This window comes from Ammospiza caudacuta, chromosome Z (assembly GCF_027887145.1).
Source record: "Ammospiza caudacuta isolate bAmmCau1 chromosome Z, bAmmCau1.pri, whole genome shotgun sequence".
Taxonomy (NCBI): domain Eukaryota; kingdom Metazoa; phylum Chordata; class Aves; order Passeriformes; family Passerellidae; genus Ammospiza; species Ammospiza caudacuta.
In genome coordinates, this window is record NC_080632.1 from 48,428,626 (window position 1) to 48,454,807 (window position 26,182).

Genomic DNA, 26,182 nt, shown 5'->3' on the forward strand with positions numbered 1-26,182 from the left:
ATTCAGAACTCTTAATTATATAAAAATTTTAACTAATAAAAATAACATTTTAATTCAGATTTTTTTGCTTTAGGCTTTTACAAATTAGAATCATAGAATAATAGAATCATTAAGGTTCAAAAGGCATTTAAGATTATCAAGTCCAACTGTCAACCTAGCATCACCACCAATAGACCATATTTTCAAGTGTCATATTCACATGTGTTTTGAACATTTCCAGAGATGGTGATTCCACCACTTCCTTGAGCAGCCAGTTCCAATGCTTTACAACCCTTTCTGTAAAAAAATGTTTCCTAATATGTAATCCAAACCTCCCCTGGCACAATTTAAGGCCATTTCCCTTCATCATGTCACTTGTTGCCTGGAAGAAGAGGCTGACCCTCACTTTTCTACAGCCTCCTTTCAGGCAGTTGTAGAGGGTGACAAGGTCTCCCCTGAGCCTCCTTTTTTCTGGGCTAGACACCCCCAGCTCCCTCAGCTGCTCCTCACAGCACTTGTGCCCCAGACCCTGCCCCAGCTCCATTGCCCTTCTTTGGGCTCTCTCCAGCCCCTCAGGGCCTTTCCTGCAGTGAGGGCCCAGCCCTGGACACAGCACTGGAGGTGTGGCCTCAGCAGGGCCCAGCACAGGGGGACAATCCCTGCCCTGGCCCTGCTGGCCACAGCATTGCTGATCCAGGCCAGGATGCCATTGGCCTTCTTGGCCCCCTGGGCACAGCCTGGCTCATGTTCAGCTGCTGTCACCAGCACCCCCAGCTCCTTTCCAGCCACTCTGCCCCAGCCTGTGGAGCTGCCTGGGGTTGTTGTGACCCAAGAGTAAAACTTGGCATTTTGCCTTACTTGACCTCACACCATTGGCCTCAGCCATGATGCAGCCTGCCCAGATCCCTCTGCAGAGCCTCCCTGCCCTCCAGCAGATCAGCACTCCCACCCAGCTTGGTGTCACCTGTGAATTTGCTGAGGTTTATACACATAATTGATGAAGATGTTAAACAGGACTGGCCCCAACACAGTTCTGAGGAACACCACATGTTTTTTTACAGGTTCCAGGCAAAAGGGGGAATTTGATTAAAGTATTTACATTTGTAAATGACTTGTATTTGTTGAATAAAGCTATGCCTGACAATAATAGAAACATTAAAATAACTTAAGCTGAACAAATGAGAACCAGACTACTTTATAAAGCAGAAATTACAGTTAATATATTAAAAAGAAAATAAAATAGTGGTAGTTCCTACATGCTGTCCAACCTCTTTTAAATGGTCCTTACTTTATTAAACTTCTAAATTGAGCCTTCCTTTTCTATAAATCTGAGAGAATTTAAGTGTTTTAGTTCAATAACTTTACATAAATGAAATTAATAATTAAAAAATAATACTTTTGTGACCTTAATACAGTGAAATTCTCCCCATTTCTTCAGCCACAATTGAAAGAAATATTTTCTTGGATGTGATCTTGTTTGTAGATCTTATGGTATTTACCTGGCATTATTTATTATGGTTTAGCTACATTAATTTCTAAAATTTAATGAGGCAAAAAGAAATAAGGCGTGCTTATTTTTCTTTCAGCTTCAACTTCCTGGATTTCTTACAGTTAGTGTTTTGGGTGATTGTGTTAGCATTGCAGAAGAGAATGTGCTTTACAGAACAATGTCAGGTGATTAAAACTTCGCAGTCAACTAATTGGGGAATGAAGTTCAAGAGCTTTCATGTGTGGTTGTTAGGAAGATATAGTATTATTCCAGCTCAGAGTGGAAGGGAGAGGGAACCTCTTCCCCCAGTTTTCTGTACTGCTGAAAAAGTTATATCTATATTTATTACTAATATATTAATACTATATTGTACTATACTATACTGCAATAACTATGGTTTAATGCTGCTTCTCTTTTGAGTAATGTAATTTACATGTAATTTACTTTCCAATGAATATTCTGAAGAGTTGTGTTAAAATGTAATATTTGTTTTTTCATAATTATTAATTAAATGATATGAGGATTTTTAGGTAACTCTTACTTAGAATCTATTGGATTCAGTCTGAAAGGAACCTCTGGAGGTCTTCAGTCCAATGTTATCCTCTGAGCAGAGCGAGCTATGAGATCAAACTAGGTTTCACAAGACTTTACCTAGGGAAATCTTGCAAAACCTTTTTGGGCAGACCACTTTAGTGCTTGACTGCCCACATGGGAATAAAGTCTCCTTGGAGCCAGCCAAAATTTCTGTTCAGCATTTAAAATTTTATAAAACTCATGGGAATAATTATTTTAGTAGTCTCATGGTAATATGCAGTATGTGGTAAAAAATAAAACAGAAGTTCAGGTCAATTTTAATATGAAGGAGTGGATTGTCAATTAAAAAAAGTAATGGAACTTTTCTCTCATAACATCTGCAGGGGGAACCAAACTAATTTTGGAAATATAACTGTAAAAGTTTTCACAAAAGACAAAAGTGGCTAAACACTTGGTGGGCCTAATAAATGTAATAAAGAGGAATTTATTAATTTATTTTCCCACCTCAAGATAGGTTAGCTTTGAAAGACTAGTTTTCAAAGTGAAGGCTTGAATCATGTATGGAAGGTTTAAACCCAAGGAATCACTAATAAGTTCCTTTTTACAAATCATGTAGTTTTAATACGGATTTAATAGCTTAGGTTGAAGAATTCATCTACAGAGCACCCTGACATGTGCGTCCCTTTGCAGGATAGTTTCTGAAGCCCATTTACTTTCCTATCTAGTTCTGTGATTGTTTTTCTTTTTGGCAGGAGTAATAAAATAAATTGCACCAGCTTAACTCTTACTTTCTTTAAGGTAAGAGGAAGCAAGGACAGATGCCTGCAGACAGTCTGGATAAATACAGTTGATTAATCCTAACCTGTATACAATAAGAATGGTGTGGTTTATGAGCAGTGACTGCTGTAAAGTCAGTTAATGTTCTCATGGTATGCAGCCCTTCATTCACAACAGTTAGCTGCTGTTGACATTAAAATGATTTGTAAAAAATAAGTTATTTTTCCTGAAATGAAAATTATAATGATAAATGATAATAGATACTACACAAACTTTTTTGTCTTCAATAGAGCTAATATTTCTTCCTGGCTTGTATTACATGGAAAACAAGATTAAAGAAAGATTTGCAAGCAGTTCTGAATTGTATGGATTCTGCTTTTCATACAGACACACTTCAAAGATCCATGTGAAGTGCAAGTATTCCATTTGCCAGCCCCTTTTGAAAAACACAGAAAATCAAATTAAGTTCTTTCTGGTCTTAACATGACAGGTTGGTGTGCTCTAACAAACTCAGACAAGATCTCCAACATATTTCTTTTCTTGTAAACGTGTGTATTTCTTTTAAATGAATCCTCTTTGTTAGAGCAGTCTTTGCCTCTGCTGCCATTTAATTCTACGTATTTCTTTTCTTTTCCGTTCACAAGCAGACCAAAGAATATGCTACCTTCAGACTTTGTTAGCTGTATTTTGCATGTCATCTGGAAAACTACCACTCAATTGTCCAGCACTCAATTGGCTTTGTATTGTTCTTTAAGCAATCAGATCAAATTGTTTGCTGACATTTTTTGAAGAGAAGAAATCCTTTATTGTAACTTATTGTAACACTGCTTATGGAAAAAAGCACTAAACTTGTAAAATATATTGCTGTGAGTATGCTCTTAAGACAAAAAATTATTTTGATTCTACTCCGGGTTAAAAATCATTTGGGTGGAGTAACTGTCTTTTTTTTTGACCTTTAGAAGAAGTCCGCAAATAAACATTATTGCATTGACTGAAGAAGGTTTTAATTAATGCATTTGGGTACTGAAAATTAGCTCTTTGTGTAAATATAATTTTGTGATTCTTTCACTGAGTCCAAGCACAGGGTTCTCATTATTTTCAGGAAAAATAAGTTGTGACAGTGTATATGTAAGAGTTTCAATCTTTTTCTCAGGAATTTTGTACAAATATCAACCAGAAGTAGCAAAACACAACCGCTGCTCCTATTATTAGATAATATTATTATTTTCCTGAGAACATTTGGACTACTTGTCAAGTATACATTGTTAATCCAGCAAATTAAATCTATTAAAGATTATTGGGAAAAGAATAAAGAACCTTATTATGCAGTTGGTTAAACTGGGCATGGTATGCCTACTTCTTGCATAGTTTGTATCACTCTGGCCTGCTCCTCTCAAAAGGTTTTCAGAGAATTGGAGAAGGGGAGCAAGGATGACTGCAAAATCTGACTTTCTTTACAAGGAATGACTAAATTGAGGACTCTTACTTGAACAAGTCAACTTTTGGAAAAGGCAAATCAGGGACAGTACTACAATGATCTAACCAGTTACATGATTGTGTGGGGGGCATAAGTGAGGAAAAAATCGTTCATAGCATCTTTCACCACAAGAACTTGAGCCTGTCCAGAAAATATAGAAGACTCAAAACCAGGAGAAGAGAGGCAGCCCTTCTTAATGCAAGGTTTAGCTAATGTTGAAACTTCTTGGCAAGTCACTTTATGGAAGCTGGACATATGTATAGGTTGAAAGGTTGGCTAGGCATATTCACAGAAGAAAAATCCATTGAAAGTACTAAATACACAGAAGCACATCTGTCTCAAAATGTCTGGGCCAAAAATAGTTGGGAGAGTACTGGTATAATTGATGTTTTATGCTTGCAGTGGTGTTGTTCTTTCTTGGGCCTTCTCTGAGTTCGTTGTGAAGGCAAGGTATTGGATAGTGGAATCTGTGGTCTGGCCCATGTTGCAATTCTTAGGTTCTTCTGTACCAGGTGTGGTCTGTCATCCTAATGAACTGATACTCTTTACAGCCAAGGCTTAGCCTTTAATGCCATATGCAATGTGAGTAAGGGTAAATAAAGTGAACATTTTGTGTGTAAAGATATGTGGTCTTCTCAGAGATTGTAAACTAATTGTTTACAATGTTCAGAAATTTAGGAAAAAGGCATACCCACATTAAAATCACAGAAATAATAGAAGAACCTAGAAATATATGTGCAATATGTTATTGCTCTAACTTACCTAATTTGTTTCCATACAACAGAGCTAAAACTTGGTTAGTAATCATAGCTGTTAGCTCTGTTTCCCTTCTGCCAGAGGTCTAGACTAGTTGCTTCCTATTTTCTGCTGTGTGGCAGGACGCCCCCAACCACATTTAATTAGTTTTGCTAGCTTTCCTTTTCCCCAGACTTGGTTACATTAGCACACTCTAAAAAAACCGTTGCCCTAAAAGCTGCTTAAGCTGTTCAGTATCAATGTCCTTTGAAAAAAAGTTTTATGTGCTAGTTGCTGGACTTATCCTGAATGTACTGATAGAGAAATTACTAACAGTGTACTTAGAGCAGATATGTAGAAGTTTCTAGTTTATTCTCTAGTTCAGTTTGAGCTAGCTACGTCTGTATAACTCCATCTAAATTTTGGCTCAATACTGAGAATGCAATAAAAGTTTAAAATGTTTCTGAGGTTCAGAATGCAACAAATCATCAAGTATTTCTTTCACTCTGGCGATAGTGCAAATGCCGAATCTCTACGTTACCCCTGAATATTATTGAAATCAGCATTGTCACACAGGTAGGTGGCTCTATATTTCTGATGCACTTTCATAGTATTTTTATGTGGATCAAGAGTTATTCTGAGTGTCCTAAGGGCACTAATAATACTACTGATTGTGATAAACTTGCATCTGCTCTTCTATTATTATATTGCCGAAACTGATGAATACAAATGGCAGCTTAATTTTTTTTTCCACAACTGTGTTTATTTTTGCATTTTTGACTGCATTTGCAGTTTGCCATTTAGAAAAAGTAGTATGGAAGTGTTTCATTTACAGTGCAATTATTTGAAAGATTTATGTAAATCAGGAGAACTAGAACTTATGGCAGCAATAGTTTTTCTGGCTGTAACTCAGAATTTATCCACCCAATCTAAGTATCAGAATAAAGTCCAATAGAGACAGACTTTGGTTGTCTATGGCAGCATTAAAGACATGGAAAACTAATAATAGAAAAAGCTATTTTTGATGAGTGATGTGTAACATGTATGTTATTCTTTTCCTTCCTTGGTTTAAATAGCTCTTTTTGGTTTGAGGTTTTTGAGGAAGGAACCAAATAAGACATGTTCTTTATTTTAGGGCAGAATGCTGTTGTGGTGTACCACTTTCTGTAAGGCAAAGGATGTGCTGAAGTAAACCTTTAAAAAGACATAAAAAAGCTACTCTCTGTGTAGTAGAGAGTATTACCATTGGTAACGTGTGCATATCTAATGAATGACCAAATTCTCTTAGGACTTATTAATTCCATTGCAGTTCTCTAGTATTAGTAACATTCAGTTCTCTAGCATTAGTGACGTTTTCTGCACTTGCAAAATGACCACTTCTTTAATATAGCCACGCCAAAAAACCAAAAAAGGTGAAAGTATATGACAGTCACTGCTTTTTTTTCTTTTTTTAGATCTTCCATGCTTCAGAAATACGAGTTGGAGTTGTCAGATAGTCTGAAGGTTTTGATCCATTCAAGAGAAATCTGAGATTCAGTCTGATTCAGTCTGATCTGTTCAGTTTATAGTCATAGGTGTTGGAACCAGCTTAATTTAATTTTTTGTAAGAGGTACCTTTTTGCCTGGTCTTTTACCTTTGTTCAAAGATGGGACAACTATGACTGGGTGCATAGATAAATCATATTGCACAGCATGAAGAATAAAAAGTAAAAAATATGCAACCTAATAAACTTGTTAGGTTTATTGTTGAGCATGAGTGTGTGAGAAGGATAGTCCTTATTTAAAGAGCTTGTTCTTAAAACCTATAATAATTAAAAAGTGAGTGTCAAAAAATATAATTTGGTTTAAAAGTAAAAAATGGAACCTTGCTTTCAGAGATAACATTTGGAAATATTCCCTAAAAATGAAATATTAATAATTGGTTGTATTTGGCTCTGTTTACTTTTAGTTGGGAGAGAATCAGTTATCTTTATTTTAGTTAATTTCATTTTCTGACAACCCTTTCAAGCAGATTAACTGGCAAAGTGTCTAGTATTATATATATGAAGTATGTGTTCACCTATCTGAAACTTTTATTAAGAGCTACATGTCCAATCATACATATTTTTTGGTTTTGCCTAACCTGAATGTTCTTACTTTTTTTTTTTTACATTTGAATTCCATCCGTCTTGGTAGGGTTTCCCTCATTCACTGTGACTGTATTTTGGTCTCGTAAAATATTTTCCATTAAGAAATATTCCTTCAAAAGTCTTGGTTATTTATGTCAATATGTATCTTAAATGTTATTCATACTTATTGGTGGCTCTCAGAGTAGTTTTGGAGTAGTTTGATGTATGTGTAAGTAAACAGCTGTTGTTTCATACTGATTTTGAACAGTTTGCCCTTCTAATAAGAGTTTTCATTCTTTACTCATTTACTCTGCTTAAATCAAAGACATTGTGTGAGTTTTTCTTGTTGATCAATGAAATTCTTTAAATTGTATCTAATACTAGATACTGTAATACGCACACTTCAGAAAGTTGGAAAGTCCCCTGAGTGCACATGGTGGTGACAGAAGGGCCCCAGTGTAATGGCACAATTCTGAGAAATCCCATATATTAATCTGATTTAAAAAAAAATTAAATAGTGATTTCAAAGGGAAGAAGCTCTACTGAATCAGTGGGACTCAGCTTTGCTGATAAAGGCATGACCATATCCCCCGGGCAGACACTGAAACAATTTTTTTTTTCAGAATAAAGAGGATTTAACAAAGGGCTGATGACAATAAAAGAAAAATCAATTAAATGATAAGATGCAATCTTTGTCTGTGAAGTACTCTAAGCCACAGAGCTCGGGACTTCTATCAGGGGAGGCATCAGTATGAGCTGTCCTGTTTCCTTTGCAAACACTCGCAAATGACTGCTGTGCAGGGAAGGGCAGATAACTGGAAAACCCCAGTTATCCAGTTGCTCTTTAATTATGCTCTAAATAATTCTTAATGTGAGACTGAATAGCTTTTAAGGAGTATTTTTTAACTTCTCTAGCTTCTAGAACAGATTATTTACATTTTTATGCTAAGGGTAGGTGGAGGTACAATTGAATCATTGTGATGCTTTCATATAATCAAATCTGTGAATTAGTATGTCTCTTTTTTTAAAGTTTATTTTTATTTTTTAATGTGGGAATACACTTGCAATCATGGAACTCTCTGTGAGGTACATAGTTGCCCAACTGCATGCATTAGGCCTGAAAATGGACACTTTGCAGGAATCAGGAAGAATCTTCTCTCCTTTCTCTGCAGGAGACAAATGGCTGTATTCCCCTAAGGTGCCTGAGATTGGCTGTAACTGCAGATAATTTACATGACAAGTTTGAGCAGTGCTTACAATATTCACAGAGGATTTGTCTTTCTTACCTGTTTGACTTAAGTGTCCTGCTCAAATAATCAGTTCATGCCAGTCGTCAGATTTGCAACGGAAATGGACTTTTTTTCAGGTTAGAGTTACAGATAAGAGAGACTTCTTGAAAAGATAGTCTGTAGCTTACATCTGCGCTAATACATTAAATAAACACATCAGTGGCTTTTTTATTGCACTGAGTACCACTGGCACAGATCTTGTGGACACACTACTAAGCTGGTGTCTCCAAAATGGATTAGTTTTCTGTGTTTTGCCTGTTAAGAATCATGACCATCTCCACAACTTCTCGTGGGAGTTCTTTGAGATCAGTTGTTCTCATGGGTCAAATCTGCACAAGGAGTTTCTTAAAAACTTGTGATAGAGTTTTAAAACAGCTTGATAATGCAGATAGTAGAATTTCAGTGTCCAGTGTGATCCCTTTCACTTTTTAATATAGTGCGCAAGTATATTTTAGCATGGTGCCTGTATATCCTGCCAAAAAAAGACCAGGATTTTTTCTTTTTAAGGTCTCCCTGTATGGTGCACTAACTCTTGCTGTTTGATCCATGGCATGACAGGAGTGTACTGCTGCTCCAGTCCTTGACCAGCCTGTTGAACAGATAAAGGTCTGTCTGTGCAGTTTCCTTCTGGCTGATGTGTCAGTCAGAGTTGTCAGTGACAGTTGTACATTCATCATGCATTTCCTGTCTGTCTGTGCAGCTCTTCATCAGCCCCGCAGGAATGCCCAGCAGTCCCAGACCACTTCGCCATCTGCCTCATGAAACATCTTCTGATTTCTTCAGGGCAGGCATGGCCATGTAATTAACCATCTTCCCTCCTACCTCTTTTCCATTCCACTTCCCCAGTGTGGTCACATTTCAGGGGCACTGCACCCACTTTATAAGGAGTTATATTATCTTCCTTTTTGGCTTGGGCACAGATTTTTCTTGGCTGTCTCAAAATGGTCTGGCTGCCATCTTATCCCAAGTTATTTACCTATGTAACTGTGTTCTTTCATTCAACTTTTGCGTGGTATCCCTTTTACACCATCTGTCAGTGAATTGAACCAACATTTTTGCAGTTGTCACAATTGTGACTGTTTTCATAATCTTTAATGGTTGGTTGAGATAGTTGTTGCTTGAGACTCTACCTTTTGGGTCTCTTTAGCTCCTTTAGTATTTACTAGGCTCCTGGTGATTAAACTGCATCTTTGTGTTGCTTTTTTGAGTGTGGGCTTTTTGTTTGATTTTGTTTGTTTGTGGGTTGCCTTTTTATTTCCAATAGCAACTAGACCTAGCTAATCTCATGAGCAGTCTTGATTATTTGTATTTTCAGGTGTTTCTTATCTTAAAATTACTAGCTGTCAAGTGTTACATCTGTAGTCTTCTGCATTTGGAACCCAACATCTGAGAACTAAGTGGATTCCTTGAAGGTTCAAAATAAAGTTGGAAGAAGTGGTGTCAAAACAAAAAAAAAAGATAAGTTAGTCTGTTTTAAAATCATATAGAGAAGCAAATGAGAGAGCAAGCAATTTGGTTCATAAGAATGCTGAGAGCTTTCAGACAAATCACAACCATTCATATGAAAGTAATATGATGAAGAAATGGAGCTGGAAGATGATGTAGATAAAGTAAGTCATTAGACTGAAATCTTTTTCAAAAGTTCAAAAAATTTGTTCTTGGTGAACTGGGGGCTAGGAGAGTGTATGAATACCCTTACAGGAAATTAATAGTTGTCTATAAAATTTGAATATTTATTGATGGTATATTTAGAACATGTTACTACCCAGGTATGTTCTTGCAGAAATAATTGGTGTATTGGAAAATAAAGTTATCTTTTCCATAGTTTTATTATCTAATTAAAGTTTCATTATCATCACATTTTCTTAAAAATGCTAGGTTATGCACAATGAAGAACACACAGTTCCCAGCAGAAACTGAAGAATACCGTGGTCTTTGTTTTTCAAAAATATAACAGAAGCAAGGGACTTAATTTATATAATTCTCTCCTGTCACAGTTCTTTGTGAAACTCAGCCTAAGGTGAGGAGTAACTTCAGGTTCTTTCCTGTAGGAAAATATATTGATTCAGACATCAGGAAAGTTTCGAGCTCTGCTGAAGTCAGGGACAACAATTTACTTGAGTTGAGTGGAATTGGCTTTATTCTCAAGCATCCGTTTTATCTAAGGATGTATGTCTTCAATTGTTTTTCCTTACTGCCATTGGATATTAAAAAGCAGAAAACTTGTGTATTTCAGAGACTTTTTTCCATTCAGTTCTCAACTATGTTCTAAAGAATTTAGTTAGGGTTTTTCTCACTAAACAAGACTGAGCCATCTGCTTTCTCTGAGGAACAGGTTTTGCTTGAACTTCAATAGGATTAGGTTCAGACACTCTCCTGAGCACAGGAATAAGTTTGGTTCTTTAATTATGTAGAAGGCAGGAAATGTTCAGTAAAAATCCTTCTATTACTTGAATCTGTGTCATCTTGGAACTTAGGGACATTTCAAGAGAAATAAGATGCTTTTTTATAAGAATGTTGTCTATAAGAATGCTGATTTGGTTACCTTCCCCTCCTCCAGACAGCAAACAGGAAATCAGTGCACATTTGAACCACCTTGATGAAATTAATGCACATGAACATTTAAGTTCAAAATTATGGCTTAATCCCACAAACTGCTCCACACTCAGTACCCTTTAAAAATCAAAGGAATTCCATGTGGTCACAGCAGTCTGCATGCATAGAGAGTTTACTGGATTTGTTCCAAATTTTAAGCTTTGTTATTTTGTCCATGGATTTGGCTTGCAGACAGACCATAACTCTTTTAGCAGTGAAAGGTATATATCTTGTGATCAGACTCCTATGTGATAGCAGTCCTTATGGTATTTTTTACAGACAATGTCTGGTGGCCCAAAATTAGAAACTATTTGGGTTTAAAATTAAAGCATAAAGATGGTATCTTTTTTTTTTTTTTTTTTTTATTTGGCTTTCTAAAGAGTAGAAATTATTCTGAAGCATAGTACGCTTCAGAAATAAAGGAAGTCAGTTTAAAACCTTGAAAATAAATAGCATTGTGGGAGTGTACTTTTATCACTATCGATATTATTGGATTGCATATTTAAAATATGAAGGTGTAATTAATGAATTGACTGCATGACCACTGCTATTTTAAAAACTATGCCACAGAAAACATTTTAATTTCATTGCTAGCTCCACATATTTACATATTAACTACACAAAAACTCATTGGCTTCTGTGTTTCAAAGATTGTATCTACAATGACAAAACTTTTCCTTTAAGGAAATATTTTAGCTTTTTGCTGCATTGGTTTTCATTTTATGTTGTTAGCAAGTATTCTTAAGATACACTGTAATTATGGAAGGGTAATGAGAACGGCACTATAATGACAGTTCGTAAGATGTTTTTTAAAAATGGTATAATAATTAAGGGTTCAGTTTTTTAAATAGAACCAAAGACTAAGTAGTACAACTTACACTTAATATTGTTTCATTGATAAGTGTGAGACCATAGGAGGCTTCCAGTTATGCTGGATAAGTAAAACTTAGGGTTTAAGAATCAGTAGCAGTCTGTAGCCCTGCTGCTGTAACTTCATAAGAGAATGGTAGACTGCTTTATGGAGCTGGTGATTACAAAGATCCACTTTAACCATTTTTTTCTTGCTGGCAGGTGTCCCACTGGCCTGAGGCCAGCGGCTGTGAGTGTACTGCAGCTTGTGGTTTACACCAGAGTGTAGAAAAGGCCGACACCAGCTGGCTGCACTAATAATTAAACTGATTGTGGTCTGACAACTTGGACTATGATACAGATATGTGATAAATATACAAAGTATCTTACAAACCTGATTCACTGACATACTTTATCTACTTTTTTTTCTTAACAGATATGATATCTGCACTTATAAAAACAAGCCTTGTGGAACACTGGGTAAGATTATAAAGAGAAATTTCAGCTCATATTTGCTGTTTCCTGGCTTTATACTTAACTATTGGTTTATTGACTGATTAGATCTTTTTAAGTTTCTACTTTCAAAGTTTTGCAGTTTTATAAACATGAAAAATAAAAATAATCTAGGTGGATTTTGGATTTGATACATTGCTGGGAGTTTGAATTGTGTGAGCTGGTGCTGTGTATTTCATCACTGACAGCTGTAAAACTGATAAAACCTAGCAGATGACTCAATTTTACTTCTTACAGAAGAGAACTTGCTGTTTGCTTCCATTTACTGGTGTCCATAATCTAGTTAAAAAAAACAGAAGTAAAAATCCTCAGGAAGGTTATAAAACTACCCCATAAACCTTACAAAAGGAATGGACTCTGAGGTTTACACTGTTGCTGTGCTGTATACAGCAAGTTCAGCTTCATGTTTTTCCTTTCACAGACTTAGAAAAAAAAAAGTACAGTGCTAGAAAATACAATAACATTGAAACTACTTAAAACAGTGCTTTGACAATGGAGAAGTGCACGTCAACCTTAGATTAAGGATGGAGAGCTATTGTTCTCTCCATTCCTAAATATGTCGCCAGTAAATATAAATAACTACAGATAGTTAGTATGGGTTGTGGCCTCCAATGGTGCTCTAACAGATAAAGGGAACATTATTCAAAGATTAACATAACACTTGTTTAGATTTTGTTTTCAGTTTGCATCCTTTCATAAGCCTCTTTCTTGAAGGTGATTAAAGACAAAATTCTAATTCAGCTACTTCATATTATTAATACTTTTCTCATTCAGAATTCATGATTTTATTTGCTTTGTCTTTCCCTGTATTACTGTATATCACTATTACTGATAGCCTTAACCCATGTTAATTTTTTTCTGTAAGTTTCTCTCAAGTCAGTACGATGCTTCTGGCAAAGAAGTGTAGTTTACATGGGGAAAGGTACCAGAATTTTTGCCTGCTATAAACATAACAAAACCCACAGCATGCTTTAGTAAAAGGCAAATCATGATCATGAATTTCCAAATGTAATTGACTTTCTTTGACATTGGAGGTCATGAAACTGAAGAGATGATGTCTTAGAAGTGGCTTTGCAAGTGTTAAAAAAGAAAGGTTGAAAGAGAATACATTCATGCATGAACTATTTGATATTTTTACTCTTGACACAGATCATTAATGTACTAACTCTTACCCTATCAGATTTTGACATAAAGGCAAATTTTGCTTCACTTGAATCCAGTGTAACAGAGGATAGATTTGGCAAATATTTTGTAAAACAAGAAGTTTAATTAAAAACAAATTAAAAATAAGAGTCGCATATGGTATCAGTTCCAACTTACTGTTATAGGGGTCTTGGCACCTAAACCATGACAATTTTTCTGCATTATAGGCATTGAATTGGAGAAGAGACTAGGCCCTGTAGTCCTCTTTTGCAAGGCATTTGATATGCTTAAGTTGAACTGACATCCAATAACTAAAGTTAATCATATATATAAAGGAGTCTGTGAAAAAAGCCACAGAGAGGTCTCAGAAGGTCAAAAGAAACCTGAATAATTGATATTCTAGGAAAAGACAGAAGTAAGAGATTTCATGTGGCGTGAACATCTGTATCCTATTTCAGACACCTGAGGCAGGGAACCTTTCATGGAACCCCTTAGAAAAAATCTCAGACATCTGTGCAGTGTGTCTGTGGCTCCAGTGAAGGACAAGTCCTTTTCAAGTCTGAGTCACTGACTGAGTTCTTAGCTTGATCTCTGTCACTTTCTGCAAGCATGGTATGGAGTTATTTTACTGTGATCTTCTCATTTGCTGAAGCAAGTCCTCAGTTATAAGACATGAAGATGGAGAGGACTTTATCATTCAAATATGGTGGACTTTGCAGGGGAGCATGATAGTTGTATATATATGTATTGCCACGTTGTCTTCAGAATTCTTCAATTTGAACACCATGGGTGAACTATAATTATTGCATTTTTTGCATGTTCTACACTGCAAACCCTCCAGACACACATTGTCAGCTTTTGCCCATGTCAGTTTGGCTATCAGAGTTTTGCTGTGTCCCAACTAGATTTGTTTGGGAGAAAACATAGGAGACATACCCCCCAAATGCTCTATATGTGCCTACAGGAAACCTGAGATTGCCCATGGGTTGTGTTCTCATGATACCCCTGCAATAATTTTTCCCTTCAGGAAGCTTCGAGTCAGATGTGTAGTAATGTTCTGCCTACAGGATTCAGCTAGTCCAGAATGGCCAAATCAGCATGCAAAGATATGTGAAGAGCCCCAACTTCTGTGCTTCACTGTGCTGATCCACTCCTATGTCTTCAAATTAATTGCTAATGTGGACACAACAGGGAGCACTTGTCATATTATGACTTCCTTACTGTTAGGCCAAATAGAATTTGAATTTGAAATCCCTATTCATATAAATAGTTTGCTTTCTCTCTTCCCCACTCCCTGTTCCATTCCCCTCATCTCTCAACCAAAGTTAAGCTTTCTCAATTTTTAAAATTCTTATATTTGGGGTTGTTTGGATTTTCTTTATTTGTTTATTTATAAAGTATTCTTTTTTCTGGTGGTTTTTTTTTTTTTTTTTTTTTTTTGGTAATGTAGTTAACTCAGCAGGTAACTTCCTTAAAGAAAGGTTTGCTGCTTCTTTCAGATCAGAAATTCTAGGAGGGAAATATGTTAAATAAACCTGATGTTTAAAGCTTTCTCTAATGGCACTAAATTATGACTGCAGTATCTTCTGTAATAATCTGTTGCTGCAAAATATGTAAGATACAAAAGAGCCATAGTTAGTAAGTGCCAGTGGTGTCCTCTCTCTGAAGAAAGTGTTTAAAAGCCCTTGTAACACAATAAGGTTTTAATGCCAGAAGATAATGGGTGATAAATGGAAAAGACTTCCATGCTTAAATGCTTGCTTGTTATTAACATGTCTCCTCTCTTTTCACTGATGCATTCAGTTTTGTTTTTTTAATTTTTTTAATGTACCATGTGAGGTTTTTCATAGCTGAAAAAGTTGCTTCTATGTTTTTATGAACCCACTAAACTTAAACAGATTTCTTTAGAAAAATAATGTGGATACATTTTGCTTTCTTCAGGCACAAGAATGTTAAAATAGAAATGCTTTCTTGAATTCCCTCTCCTGGCTCAAGTTACTAGGTGGTCCCAAGTTACCAGAAGTAAAATTTATAAATCTAACCCCTAGTCTAGACATTTTCCAGCACTGACTGCAGTTCAAAAAATATTAATGTCTAGCCGGCAAAGTGAAATTCCCCCCAGTGATTTTGCAAATGACTAGAAAGTTAACCTTTTGCCAACTGCTCCTTCTGTGCATAGAAGTTATTAAAAGGAATCCAGGCATTTATAACTAGGGCTTTTAAGACTGAAACACCTTGGCATGACCCTTTGTGTCTCCTTCTGTTTATTCAGGCTTGGCCTCTGTGGCTGGAATGTGTGAGCCTGAAAGGAGCTGCAGCATTAATGAAGATATTGGCCTAGGTTCAGCTTTTACCATTGCACATGAGATTGGTCACAAGTGAGTGAGTTTAAAATAAGAATACATTTTAATTTACCACCTTTTTAATATTAGTTAATAATCAATATAATTTTTTCTCCTGCATCATCGTCTATTCTGATGTTCCATGTTTCTGTATATGTTATTCATGAGTAGCATTTCATTTTATTTAGTATGTATTAGCAGGGGCTTTATATTTAGAACTGAAGAGCCATTATATACCCTTTGATTTCAGATTCCAGTTAAATCTGTCCTTCTGAGACTTGATTCACTACCTTCCTACTCTGGTTCATATTTTTAAATATTTGGCTTTGAAAATATTTTCTCCCCCATTACTTTTTTTTGCCTTTCTTTATGAAAGAGAAGTGGTTAAAAGGTAGATTTTTTTTTCTATTTTTATTTTGTCTTTAATATAAGTCAAACTACTATAATTGAAACATTAATTCTGTTGTCAATATTCATATGCGGACATAAAAGTCCTCTTTCACTCAAACATGATTTGTATAAAACAGGCATAGAGAACTCAGCATCACTTGTTACATTTAAAGTATTAGCATATAGTTTTAAAGAGTATGTTGTTATGACACTGATAAAATCTGAGTAGTCTTTGGTCTGGAAATATTTCAGGCCTTCTGTCAAAAGGCAGCACTCATAGTACCATGTGATGATTCTAAAAAGACTGGACAACTTCTTTTCCAAGAGGTTTTCTTTTTTATGTACATGGGTTGAACAATACAGAGTTATGGTTGACATGCTTTTCCACCCATTAGAGGATGGAACTGTTGAAAGTTCCAGTGTGGACTGAAATGAAAGCTAGCAATCTGCTGATCAAAAAAAGGAGTAGGAAGTATTTTTAGCCCACCTATTATATTTGATGATGACCAGACAACTATGCTCTCATTTATATGATGTATGAAAAGGCCCATACACATGTAGTGTAGATGAGTTTTGGAATTCAAAAGCAATTCCTTCCTTCCTTCCTTCCTTCCTTCCTTCCTTCCTTCCTTCCTTCCGACACTTCCGACACTTCCGACACTTCCTTCCGACACTTCCTTCCGACACTTCCTTCCGACACTTCCTTCCGACACTTCCTTCCGACACTTCCTTCCTTCCTTCCTTCCTTCCGACACTTCCTTCCTTCCGACACTTCCTTCCTTCCTTCCTTCCGACACTTCCTTCCTTCCTTCCTTCCTTCCTTCCTTCCTTCCTTCCTTCCTTCCTTCCTTCCGACACTTCCTTCCGACACTTCCTTCCGACACTTCCTTCCGACACTTCCTTCCGACACTTCCTTCCTTCCGACACTTCCTTCCTTCCTTCCGACACTTCCATCCGACACTTCCTTCCTTCCTTCCGACACTTCCTTCCGACACTTCCTTCCGACACTTCCTTTCTTCCGACACTTCCTTCCTTCCTTCCGACACTTCCTTCCGACACTTCCTTCCGACACTTCCTTCCTTCCTTCCGACACTTCCTTCCTTCCGACACTTCCTTCCTTCCGACACTTCCGACACTTCCTTCCAAAACTTACTTCCTTCCTTCCTTCCTTCCTTCCTTCCTTCCTTCCTTCCTTCCGACACTTCCTTCCGACACTTCCTTCCGACACTTCCTTCCGACACTTCCTTCCGACACTTCCTTCCTTCCGACACTTCCTTCCGACACTTCCTTCCTTCCGACACTTCCTTCCGACACTTCCTTCCTTCCTTCCGACACTTCCTTCCGACACTTCCTTCCGACACTTCTTTCCTTCCGACACTTCCTTCCTTCCTTCCTTCCTTCCTTCCTTCCTTCCTTCCTTCCTTCCTTCCTTCCTTCCTTCCTTCCTTCCTTCCTTCCTTCCGACACTTCCTTCCAACACTTCCTTCCTTCCGACACTTCCTTCCTTCCTTCCGACACTTCCATCCGACACTTCCTTCCTTCCTTCCTTCCGACACTTCCTTACTTCCGACACTTCCTTCCTTCCGACACTTCCTTCCGACACTTCCTTCCGACACTTCCGACACTTCCGACACTTCCTTCCAAAACTTCCTTCCTTCCTTCCTTCCTTCCTTCCTTCCTTCCTTCCTTCCTTCCTTCCTTCCGACACTTCCTTCCGACACTTCCTTCCTTCTGACACTTCCTTCCTTCTGACACTTCCTTCCTTCCTTCCGACACTTCCTTCCGACACTTCCTTCCTTCCTTCCTTCCTTCCTTCCGACACTTCCTTCCGACACTTCCTTCCGACACTTCCTTCCGACACTTCCTTCCGACACTTCCTTCCGACACTTCCTTCCGACACTTCCTTCCTTCCTTCCTTCCTTCCTTCCTTCCTTCCTTCCTTCCTTCCTTCCTTCCTTCCTTCTGACACTTCCTTCCGACACTTCTTTCCTTCCGACACTTCCTTCCGACACTTCCTTCCGACACTTCCTTCCTTCCTTCCGACACTTCCTTCCTTCCTTCCGACACTTCCTTCCTTCATTCCGACACTTCCGACACTTCCTTCCGACACTTCCTTCCTTCCGACACTTCCTTCCGACACTTCCTTCCTTCCGACACTTCCTTCCGACACTTCCTTAGACCCTTCCTTCCTTCCTTCCTTCCTTCCTTCCTTCCTTCCTTCCGACACTTCCTTCCGACACTTCCTTCCGACACTTCCTTCCTTCCGACACTTCCTTCCTTCCTTCCGACACTTCCTTCCGACACTTCCTTCCGACACTTCCTTCCTTCCGACACTTCCTTCCGACACTCCCTTCCGACACTTCCTTCCTTCCTTCCTTCCTTCCTTCCTTCCTTCCTTCCTTCCTTCCTTCCTTCCTTCCTTCCTTCCTTCCTTCCTTCCTTCCTTCCTTCCTTCCTTCCTTCCCTCCTTCCTTCCGACACTTCCTTCCTTCCTTCCTTCCTTCCTTCCTTCCTTCCTTCCTTCCTTCCTTCCTTCCTTCCGACACTTCCTTCCGACACTTCCTTCCGACACTTCCTTCCGACACTTCCTTCCGACACTTCCTTCCGACACTTCCTTCCTTCCTTCCTTCCGACACTTCCTTCCGACACTTCCTTCCGACACTTCCTTCTGACACTTCCTTCCTTCCTTCCTTCCTTCCTTCCTTCCTTCCTTCCTTCCTTCCTTCCTTCCTTCCTTCCTTCCTTCCTTCCTTCCGACACTTCCTTCCTTCCGACACTTCCTTCCTTCCTTCCTTCCTTCCTTCCTTCCTTCCTTCCTTCCTTCCTTCCTTCCTTCCTTCCTTCCTTCCTTCCTTCCTTCCTTCCTTCCTTCCTTCCTTCCTTCCTTCCTTCCTTCCTTCCTTCCTTCCTTCCTCCCTCCCTCCCTCCCTCCCTTCCTCCCTTCCTCCCTTCCTCCCTTCCTCCCTTCCTTTCCTTCCAACACTTCTTCCTTCCTTCCTTCTGATACTTTCTTCCGACACTCCCTTCCGACACTTCCTTCCTTCCTTCCGACACTTCCTTCCGACATTTCCTTCTTTCCTTTCGACACTTCCTTCCTTCCTTCCGACACTTCCTTCCGACACTTCCTTCTTTCCGACACTTCCTTCCTTCGTTCCGACACTTCCTTCCTTCCTTCCTTCCGACACTTCCTTCCTTCCTTCCGACACTTCCTTCCTTCCGAAAGAGCTCCTTCAATCACTAAATATTAATGGTTCTCAAATTCCTGTAAATGAAATTTTATTTTGTGTACGTGACCTCGGTATGAATTTTTCATATATATAACAAAACCCCCATTGTTCCAATAAAGTATTTTCATTCCAATTCCTATCTCATTCATCTACATATTCATGGAATCACAGAATTACTAGGGTTGGAAGGAACTATCTTGAGTGAAACTTCTTGTGTTTTATTTTTTGGCTCCTTGTCCTGTTCCTGGGTACCACTGGGGAGAGTCTGGCACCATCCACTTGGCATCTTTATTTGATGTACTTGTATATGTTTTGTACATAATATTCCCACACAAAAGTATTTAATATATGCAGCAACATATAATGATAGCATATTTTCTGTGATCATAGGAATGTGTTTATCATTGTTTTTTCTGTGTTTCATATCTTTTGGCTCTTTGTATATAAGGTATTTTAAAATTCTGAAATCTCAGCTCTTTGAGGCTTCCAGCTAATTCTTGAGATGGCATGATATGTCAAATACTAATTTGATAAGATGCAGAAATAATATTCCTTTAGCTTTTATACAAGTTTTTTTTGTAAAAGATCTTTGAATTTATGATTTGTGATAGCCACATCACCTGTCGTTCTATCCATGTGGTGATTGAATGCCTCTACAAATGTCAAAGTTGTTGTTTCCTCTCAATCTCCTAGTTTCCAGTACCTACTAGACATTATTTGCATGTGTGAGTAAAAGAATTGTTTCTGAGAGCCTTGTAAATATTTTTCTTTAGCTGTACCTCCTTTCAGAATAGGAAATTGAGTTCATTGTTAAGTGAAAAATAGAAGCATTTTAAGGATATATCTACATTGACTACGTAACATACAACAAAAGAGTGCTCAATTACACAGAATCACAGAATGGTCAGGATGGAAGGGACCACAGTGGGTCATCTGGTCCGATCTCCTTGCTCAAGCAGGGTCATCCTAGAGCACATGGCACAGGTAGTACCCAAATTGTTCTTGAATATCTCCAATGAGGGAGGCTTCACAACCTCTCTGGGTAATCTGTTCCAGTGCTCACTCTGCATGATTAAGCAGCTCTTTCTCATGTCCAGGTGAAACTTCCTGGGCATCAGTTTCTGTCCTATCACTCAGCATCTCTGAGAAGAGCCTGGCTTGGTACCTCCCATTCCTATACGTACAGGCGCTGATAAGGTCCCCTCTGAGTCATCTCTTCTCTGAAGAAAGGCTGAAGGGACCCAGCTCCCTCTAAGCCTTTCTTCATAAGAGAGACGCTCCAGACCTGTAATTATCTTCACATCCCTCTGCTGGACCCACTCCAGGAGCTCCATGTCTCTGTTGTCCTGAGGAGCCCAGAACTGGACACAGCACTCCAGGTGATGCCTCAGCATGGCTGACTAGAGGGGCAGGATCACCTCCCTCCACCTGCTGGCAATGCTCTTCCCAATGCCCCCAGGATACCATTGGCCTTCTTGGCCACCAGGACACACTGCTGGCTCATGGAGAGCTTCTTGTCCACCAGGACCCCCAGGTCCTTCTCCACAGAGCTGCTCCCCAGCAGGGCAGCCGCAGCCTGAGCTGGTGCCTGGGGTTGTTCCTCCCCAGCTGTAGGACCCTGCACTTGCCCTTGCTGAATTTCAGATGTCCATCCCTCCATCTTCTTTGTCCCTCTCTCCAATGTGCCAAGGTTCTTCTAGAGGGCTGCACGGCCCTCTGGGGTATCGCCCACTGCTTCCAGCTCTGTGTCCTCAATGAACTTCTGAGCAGGCATCTACCCTTCATTCACCTCTTCATCCATATGATTGATGAATATACACATTAAAAAAATGTACAAGTAGTGAGGAACAAAAAGTAAGCAAAAAGAAATTAATGCCTCCCTCCCACCATAAATATTTAATAGAAGGTATGACTGAACATTATAATCAGACTATCAGTCTTTTAATTTTCAAGGAGAAATGCTTTTCTGTATAGCTTCCTAATTAGCTCAGATTGGGACAATTGCACTTTGAAAGATCATGTTTTTATTAATTGTGTAGTTGCTATGGAATACCAAGTTTTTAAAAAAACTTTTGAATTGAAGATCAAAATGTTTAGTGATTAAAAGAGAACAATTATGATAATACAGTTTTTGGATAGATTATCCACAGTTTATCCAAAATTCGATTTATAAGCTTCCCTGAGGAAGTGGCTCAACTTGTTGTTAGTACTTTATTGAATACCCTGATGAGAAGGCATTAGATCTTCAGTCTGAATTCCTGTATATCATAGTATGTTAAATTTAACTCTTTTAACCTTATATTGATTCAAATTAGTTCAATTTGATTGAAGAATACTAGGGAAGTACTTCTTGAAACCTTAAAGGAACTGGTAGTCTGATTGTAATAGTCAGTCATGCTTTCTGTTAAATAGTTAGAGTTTTTAAAAAAAATTTTGTTTGGCTTCCATTCCTTACCACTTGTAGTGTTCATATGTATATAACCCAGTTTTGGTACTTTTCAGCTGTGTGAGCAGTTCAGGATCATAACCAGCTGTTTTTATTGAAGATGGTGGTACACAGTGATAGTTTCTTTCTTGAGGGCATAGACAATGGAGAAACTAACATTTTATGATTGTTTCTCCGTAGCCATGATTCAGAGAACAGCCTTGTATTACTCTTAGTAATTCTGTGAATTAGATGAAATTCAAAGTTGGCCCTTTAGACTTCAGAACAATTTCTCTAGAAAACTGAATTTTGGTGTTTGACGTACAGAATGTCTGCTTTCCTAGTATCATATATTTCACACCAAAGATGCTTAAGATGTCTGGTAAGCAAAAATCACAAACAGTAACTGCTTGTACCAGGAGTGAGAATTGAGTGTGTATCCCCTAAATTGTCAAAGTTTGACTTTTTCTGTTGGTGAAGAGAGGAAATCTTAGGAAGGTGGCTTAGGTGGCATTCTGCTCTATGCTTTTATATTTGGGTACATTCTAAAATGTCTAGCTTGTCCTGTGCGTGCTGTAAAGCATACTTAGTTAAACTGGTAAGGAATTCCAGATTCCACTGGAAGAGGTGTATCAGGAAAAGAAAGGTATTTTACCATTCACTGTTGCAGTTTTGTTCAGGAATTGGCTGAGATTTTGAAAGTGAAAAACAGAATGAGAAAGAATAAACAGAATAAAAATGGGTTAACAAAGGAAGTGTCAAAATATGAGGATAGTGGACTAGTCTTAGGACAGAAAGTTGCCCATAAAACTTGGAGTAAGAAAATAATTTACTAATGACAGACAACCATTGAGGGCTGTAGGAAAGGAGCAGGTAGACAAGATTGGTAGCTAAAACAGTTTCGGAAAAGTTGGAATTGTCTTGACTTATAGATGATGTAATAACTTTAAATTTGACAATTCGACAAAAAATGTGAGAAATAAGAACATGTAGTCCGATTGACTAAATTGTCTTCAAAATGAAGAGCAATAATACTTTCAAGCACACATTTAGTTCTAAATTAGTTCATACAGCTAAAGTGTGCCTGCAATTCTAGCACTTTTCAAAGTCTCTTTTCAGCCTGTACACAAAATGAAAAATATTATGAATTCCTCTCCTTCTATATGAGGAGGATGGTTTTCAGTGCTGGAGTAAAACTTGTAATCTGGTGGTACTTTCAGGAGGTGCTTCTCTGTACCTCATTCTTCAGTGACCAGTGAGCTTCCTGTCTGAGCAGTGCATTGGGTTTGCATGGCCAGGTTTTAGCAGCAGGCAGTCTACAAGGATGTCTTTTGTGAGAAGCTGCCACAAGCTTCCTCCATGTCCCACAGAGACAATGCCAAGAGACTCCAGGATGGAGTCACAACGGTAGGACAGTGGGCCCATCAGTGGTAGGGCTTCTGGGATAACACATTTTAGGAAAGGCGTAGGAAAATTGCTATACAACAACAGCCAGAAAAAATGAGAGACAATGTGTCATAAACAATTCTGCAGACAGCAAGGTCAGTGAGAAGGCACCAGAGCTGAGATTCCCCTGGTGCAGACCATGGTGAGGCAGCTGTGCCCCTGCAGCCATGGAGGAGCACAGGGAAGCAGAGATCCACCTGCAGCCCATGGAGACCACTCTGTTGGGGCAGGTGGATGCCTGAAGGGAGGCTGTGACCCTGTGGGAGGCCTGTGCTGGAGCAGGGTCCTGGCAGGACTTGTAACCCTGTGGAGTGAGGAGCCCATGCTGGTAGGACCTGTGACACCATGGGGGACCCACACAGGAGCTGGCTGTGCCTGGAGGACAGGAGCCACACTGGAGCAGTTCATGAGGGACTGCAGCCCATGGGAAGGCCTCATGTTGAAGAATTTAGTAGAGAACTGTCTGCAGTGGGTGGATGGGACTCCATGCTGGAGAAGGGAACAGCGTGAAGCAAAAGGAGTAGCAGTGATGTGTAATGACTAACACCCATTCTCCATTCAGGAGTAAATTTGGGGCTGGGAAGAAGGGATGGATGGGGGAAAGTTGTTTTAAGATTTATTTTTTATTTTTCATACTCCTACTCTGATTTGATTGGTAATAAAATCAAGCTGAATTCTGCAAGTTAAATCTGTTTAGCCCATGATCGTAATTGATAAGCAGTCTCTTCCTGTCCCTATTTCAACCAACAAATCTTCCCTGATATTTTCTCTGTCCTGTCCAGTTGAGGAAGAGAGGGGCAGGCACCTGGCATTCAGCCAGGGTCAACTCACTACTATTAGTCAAACCTCAGCTGCATTACAAGACTTGCATTTTAGTGAAAGTAACCTTCACTGAGATGTTTTCTAGAGGAAATGCATGTCAAGGAGTGTCTTTTTTGGACAATTAGAAAGAAAATACTCCAGTCAGAGGTACTAGAGACACATATACCAAACTTGATAATGGCTTTTTCAAAACTAGTTGAAACACAGCTAGAATGAATTGTACTAATGTCACCTCCTATACTTCTCTGGTTGATGCAGGTGTCATTGTTTTGTCTCAGGTGATGATGTCTTCTGTCTTTAACTATAGCAGTCTCTCTCAAATCTACAGTGTATGAACACCTCAACAGCAAACAGAATGCATTAAGCTTATTCCTGCCAGAGGTCTACGAGTGATGGAGTTCAAATGGTGTGTATTTTTAGGGACAGCTTAGCTATCTTTTTTAGTTTAAAAACCCTGAACCAAATCAAAACAAAATCCAACAAAATGAAATGAAACAAAATGAAACCAAACCAACCACAGAAACAAAAACTCCAATGAAACAAAACCAACAAAAACCATAACCAAAATGTGTCCACAAGCCACATAAGACCATACATAATTATTTCTCTCTCTCACTCTCCACCCTCCATCTCCTGCCCCTTCATTTGTTGCTAAATGAACACTGTTTTATGCCTGCTTTTATAATGTTGCAGGTTTTAAAAAGTTTTCTTTGGGGCTTCAGATTTAGTGACATGCATATAAAATAAAATGTCATAAACAAATGGCAAAACCCCCCAATTCTGTGATGTGTTTATATTTAAAATACCTTTCTATTTAAAAGTCTTTCTAAAAGACTTTAAAAATTCTTTAAAAGTCTTTCTCTGCATATCTGAAATACTATTTGAAGTTCAGAATTTGCAATACTAAAATAATTTTTCTAACATCAAAGCATTTTTATCAAGGAAACTGAACATTGTAGCACTTCACAGGTCTTAACAAAAGTGCAAGAATAAATGGGGATGAAGTGAAAGGTTATCATAACCTTCAGGGCATCTTGAATTTCCAAAGGACATCTGATCTCAGAAGTTTGCTTCCTGATTGGAGCAAATACTTTCCACTTTGGCCTACAGCCTAAAGACCTGATGAATTTGCATTATTGGCTTTGTGTAGCTTACAAGCCTTACTTGATGTTACTGTTGTGCCATGAAGGCTGTGAAGCTATGGCAGTGTAATCCAGGAGAAGTTTGTGCTCTGCTTTTTTGTAACAGTCTCACAGAAGTCTGTCATTTCCCTGTAAGAAAGTTCAGGTTTCTGAATGAATTGCATTGTTTTTTAGTAATTTAGAAATGCTGTGCTTTTAAGAGCCTCATTTGTTATTTAATACTAAATGATGCTCCTTTATAAAAATTGTTTTTTTTGGAGTGTTTGGTCATCATCCATAACTGAGGAGAAGAACTATATTTAGGAAGTAAGTAGGAAAAATTATGATAGAAGTGTGCTAAAATTATGTTGAATTTCATGGCAGCTATGCTTTTTTAAAGCTCCTATTATTGAATTAGTTTGTTTCCTAAGTTTTCAGGGCGCTAATATATTTCACCCAAGTTTAAAATTCTGCATTACTTCAAAATAAAGCATTAGGGATACTCCAAACCTCAGAATGATGTCCAAATGCAGGAAGTCAGTAGTTAATATTAAAATCCATGTTAAGACATGGAAATAGAAAGTGAAGTAACTAATTAACCTTTATTCCTCCCTTCAGGAATATGCAGTATTAGGTAGTTTCAATACGTGCTATCAGTGTTGGTAATCCTAAAATAAGAAAATTGATTTTTCAAGATAATACTTTTTGATTATTTTTCCCTTCATTTGTAATGTTATTTAACAGTAAATTTTAATTTTCATGCTGTTATGTAGATACAACCAATACTTTTATAACATTGGCTAAAATTATATGGAGGGCTACATGGGAAGAGGAAAATTCTCTTTTAAGAGACAGTGTGGGGAAAGTATTTACAAGAGTAAAGAAAAAGTGCTTACTTTTTTTACTGGGAAAGCATAAAAT

The 26,182-nt window shown here is 38.2% G+C and overlaps 1 protein-coding gene across 2 annotated transcripts in view; it reads left to right on the top strand.

Moving 5' to 3' along the window:
* ADAMTS6 (ADAM metallopeptidase with thrombospondin type 1 motif 6) overlaps positions 1–26,182 on the top strand; it is a 134,944-nt gene that overhangs the window by 39,862 nt on the left and 68,900 nt on the right. For both annotated transcript variants that reach the window (XM_058823914.1, XM_058823915.1), the window contains exons 7-8: positions 12,269–12,312; positions 15,761–15,866. In XM_058823914.1, coding sequence (XP_058679897.1) covers positions 12,269–12,312; positions 15,761–15,866 — 150 coding nt within the window. The remainder of the gene's footprint in view (positions 1–12,268; positions 12,313–15,760; positions 15,867–26,182) is intronic.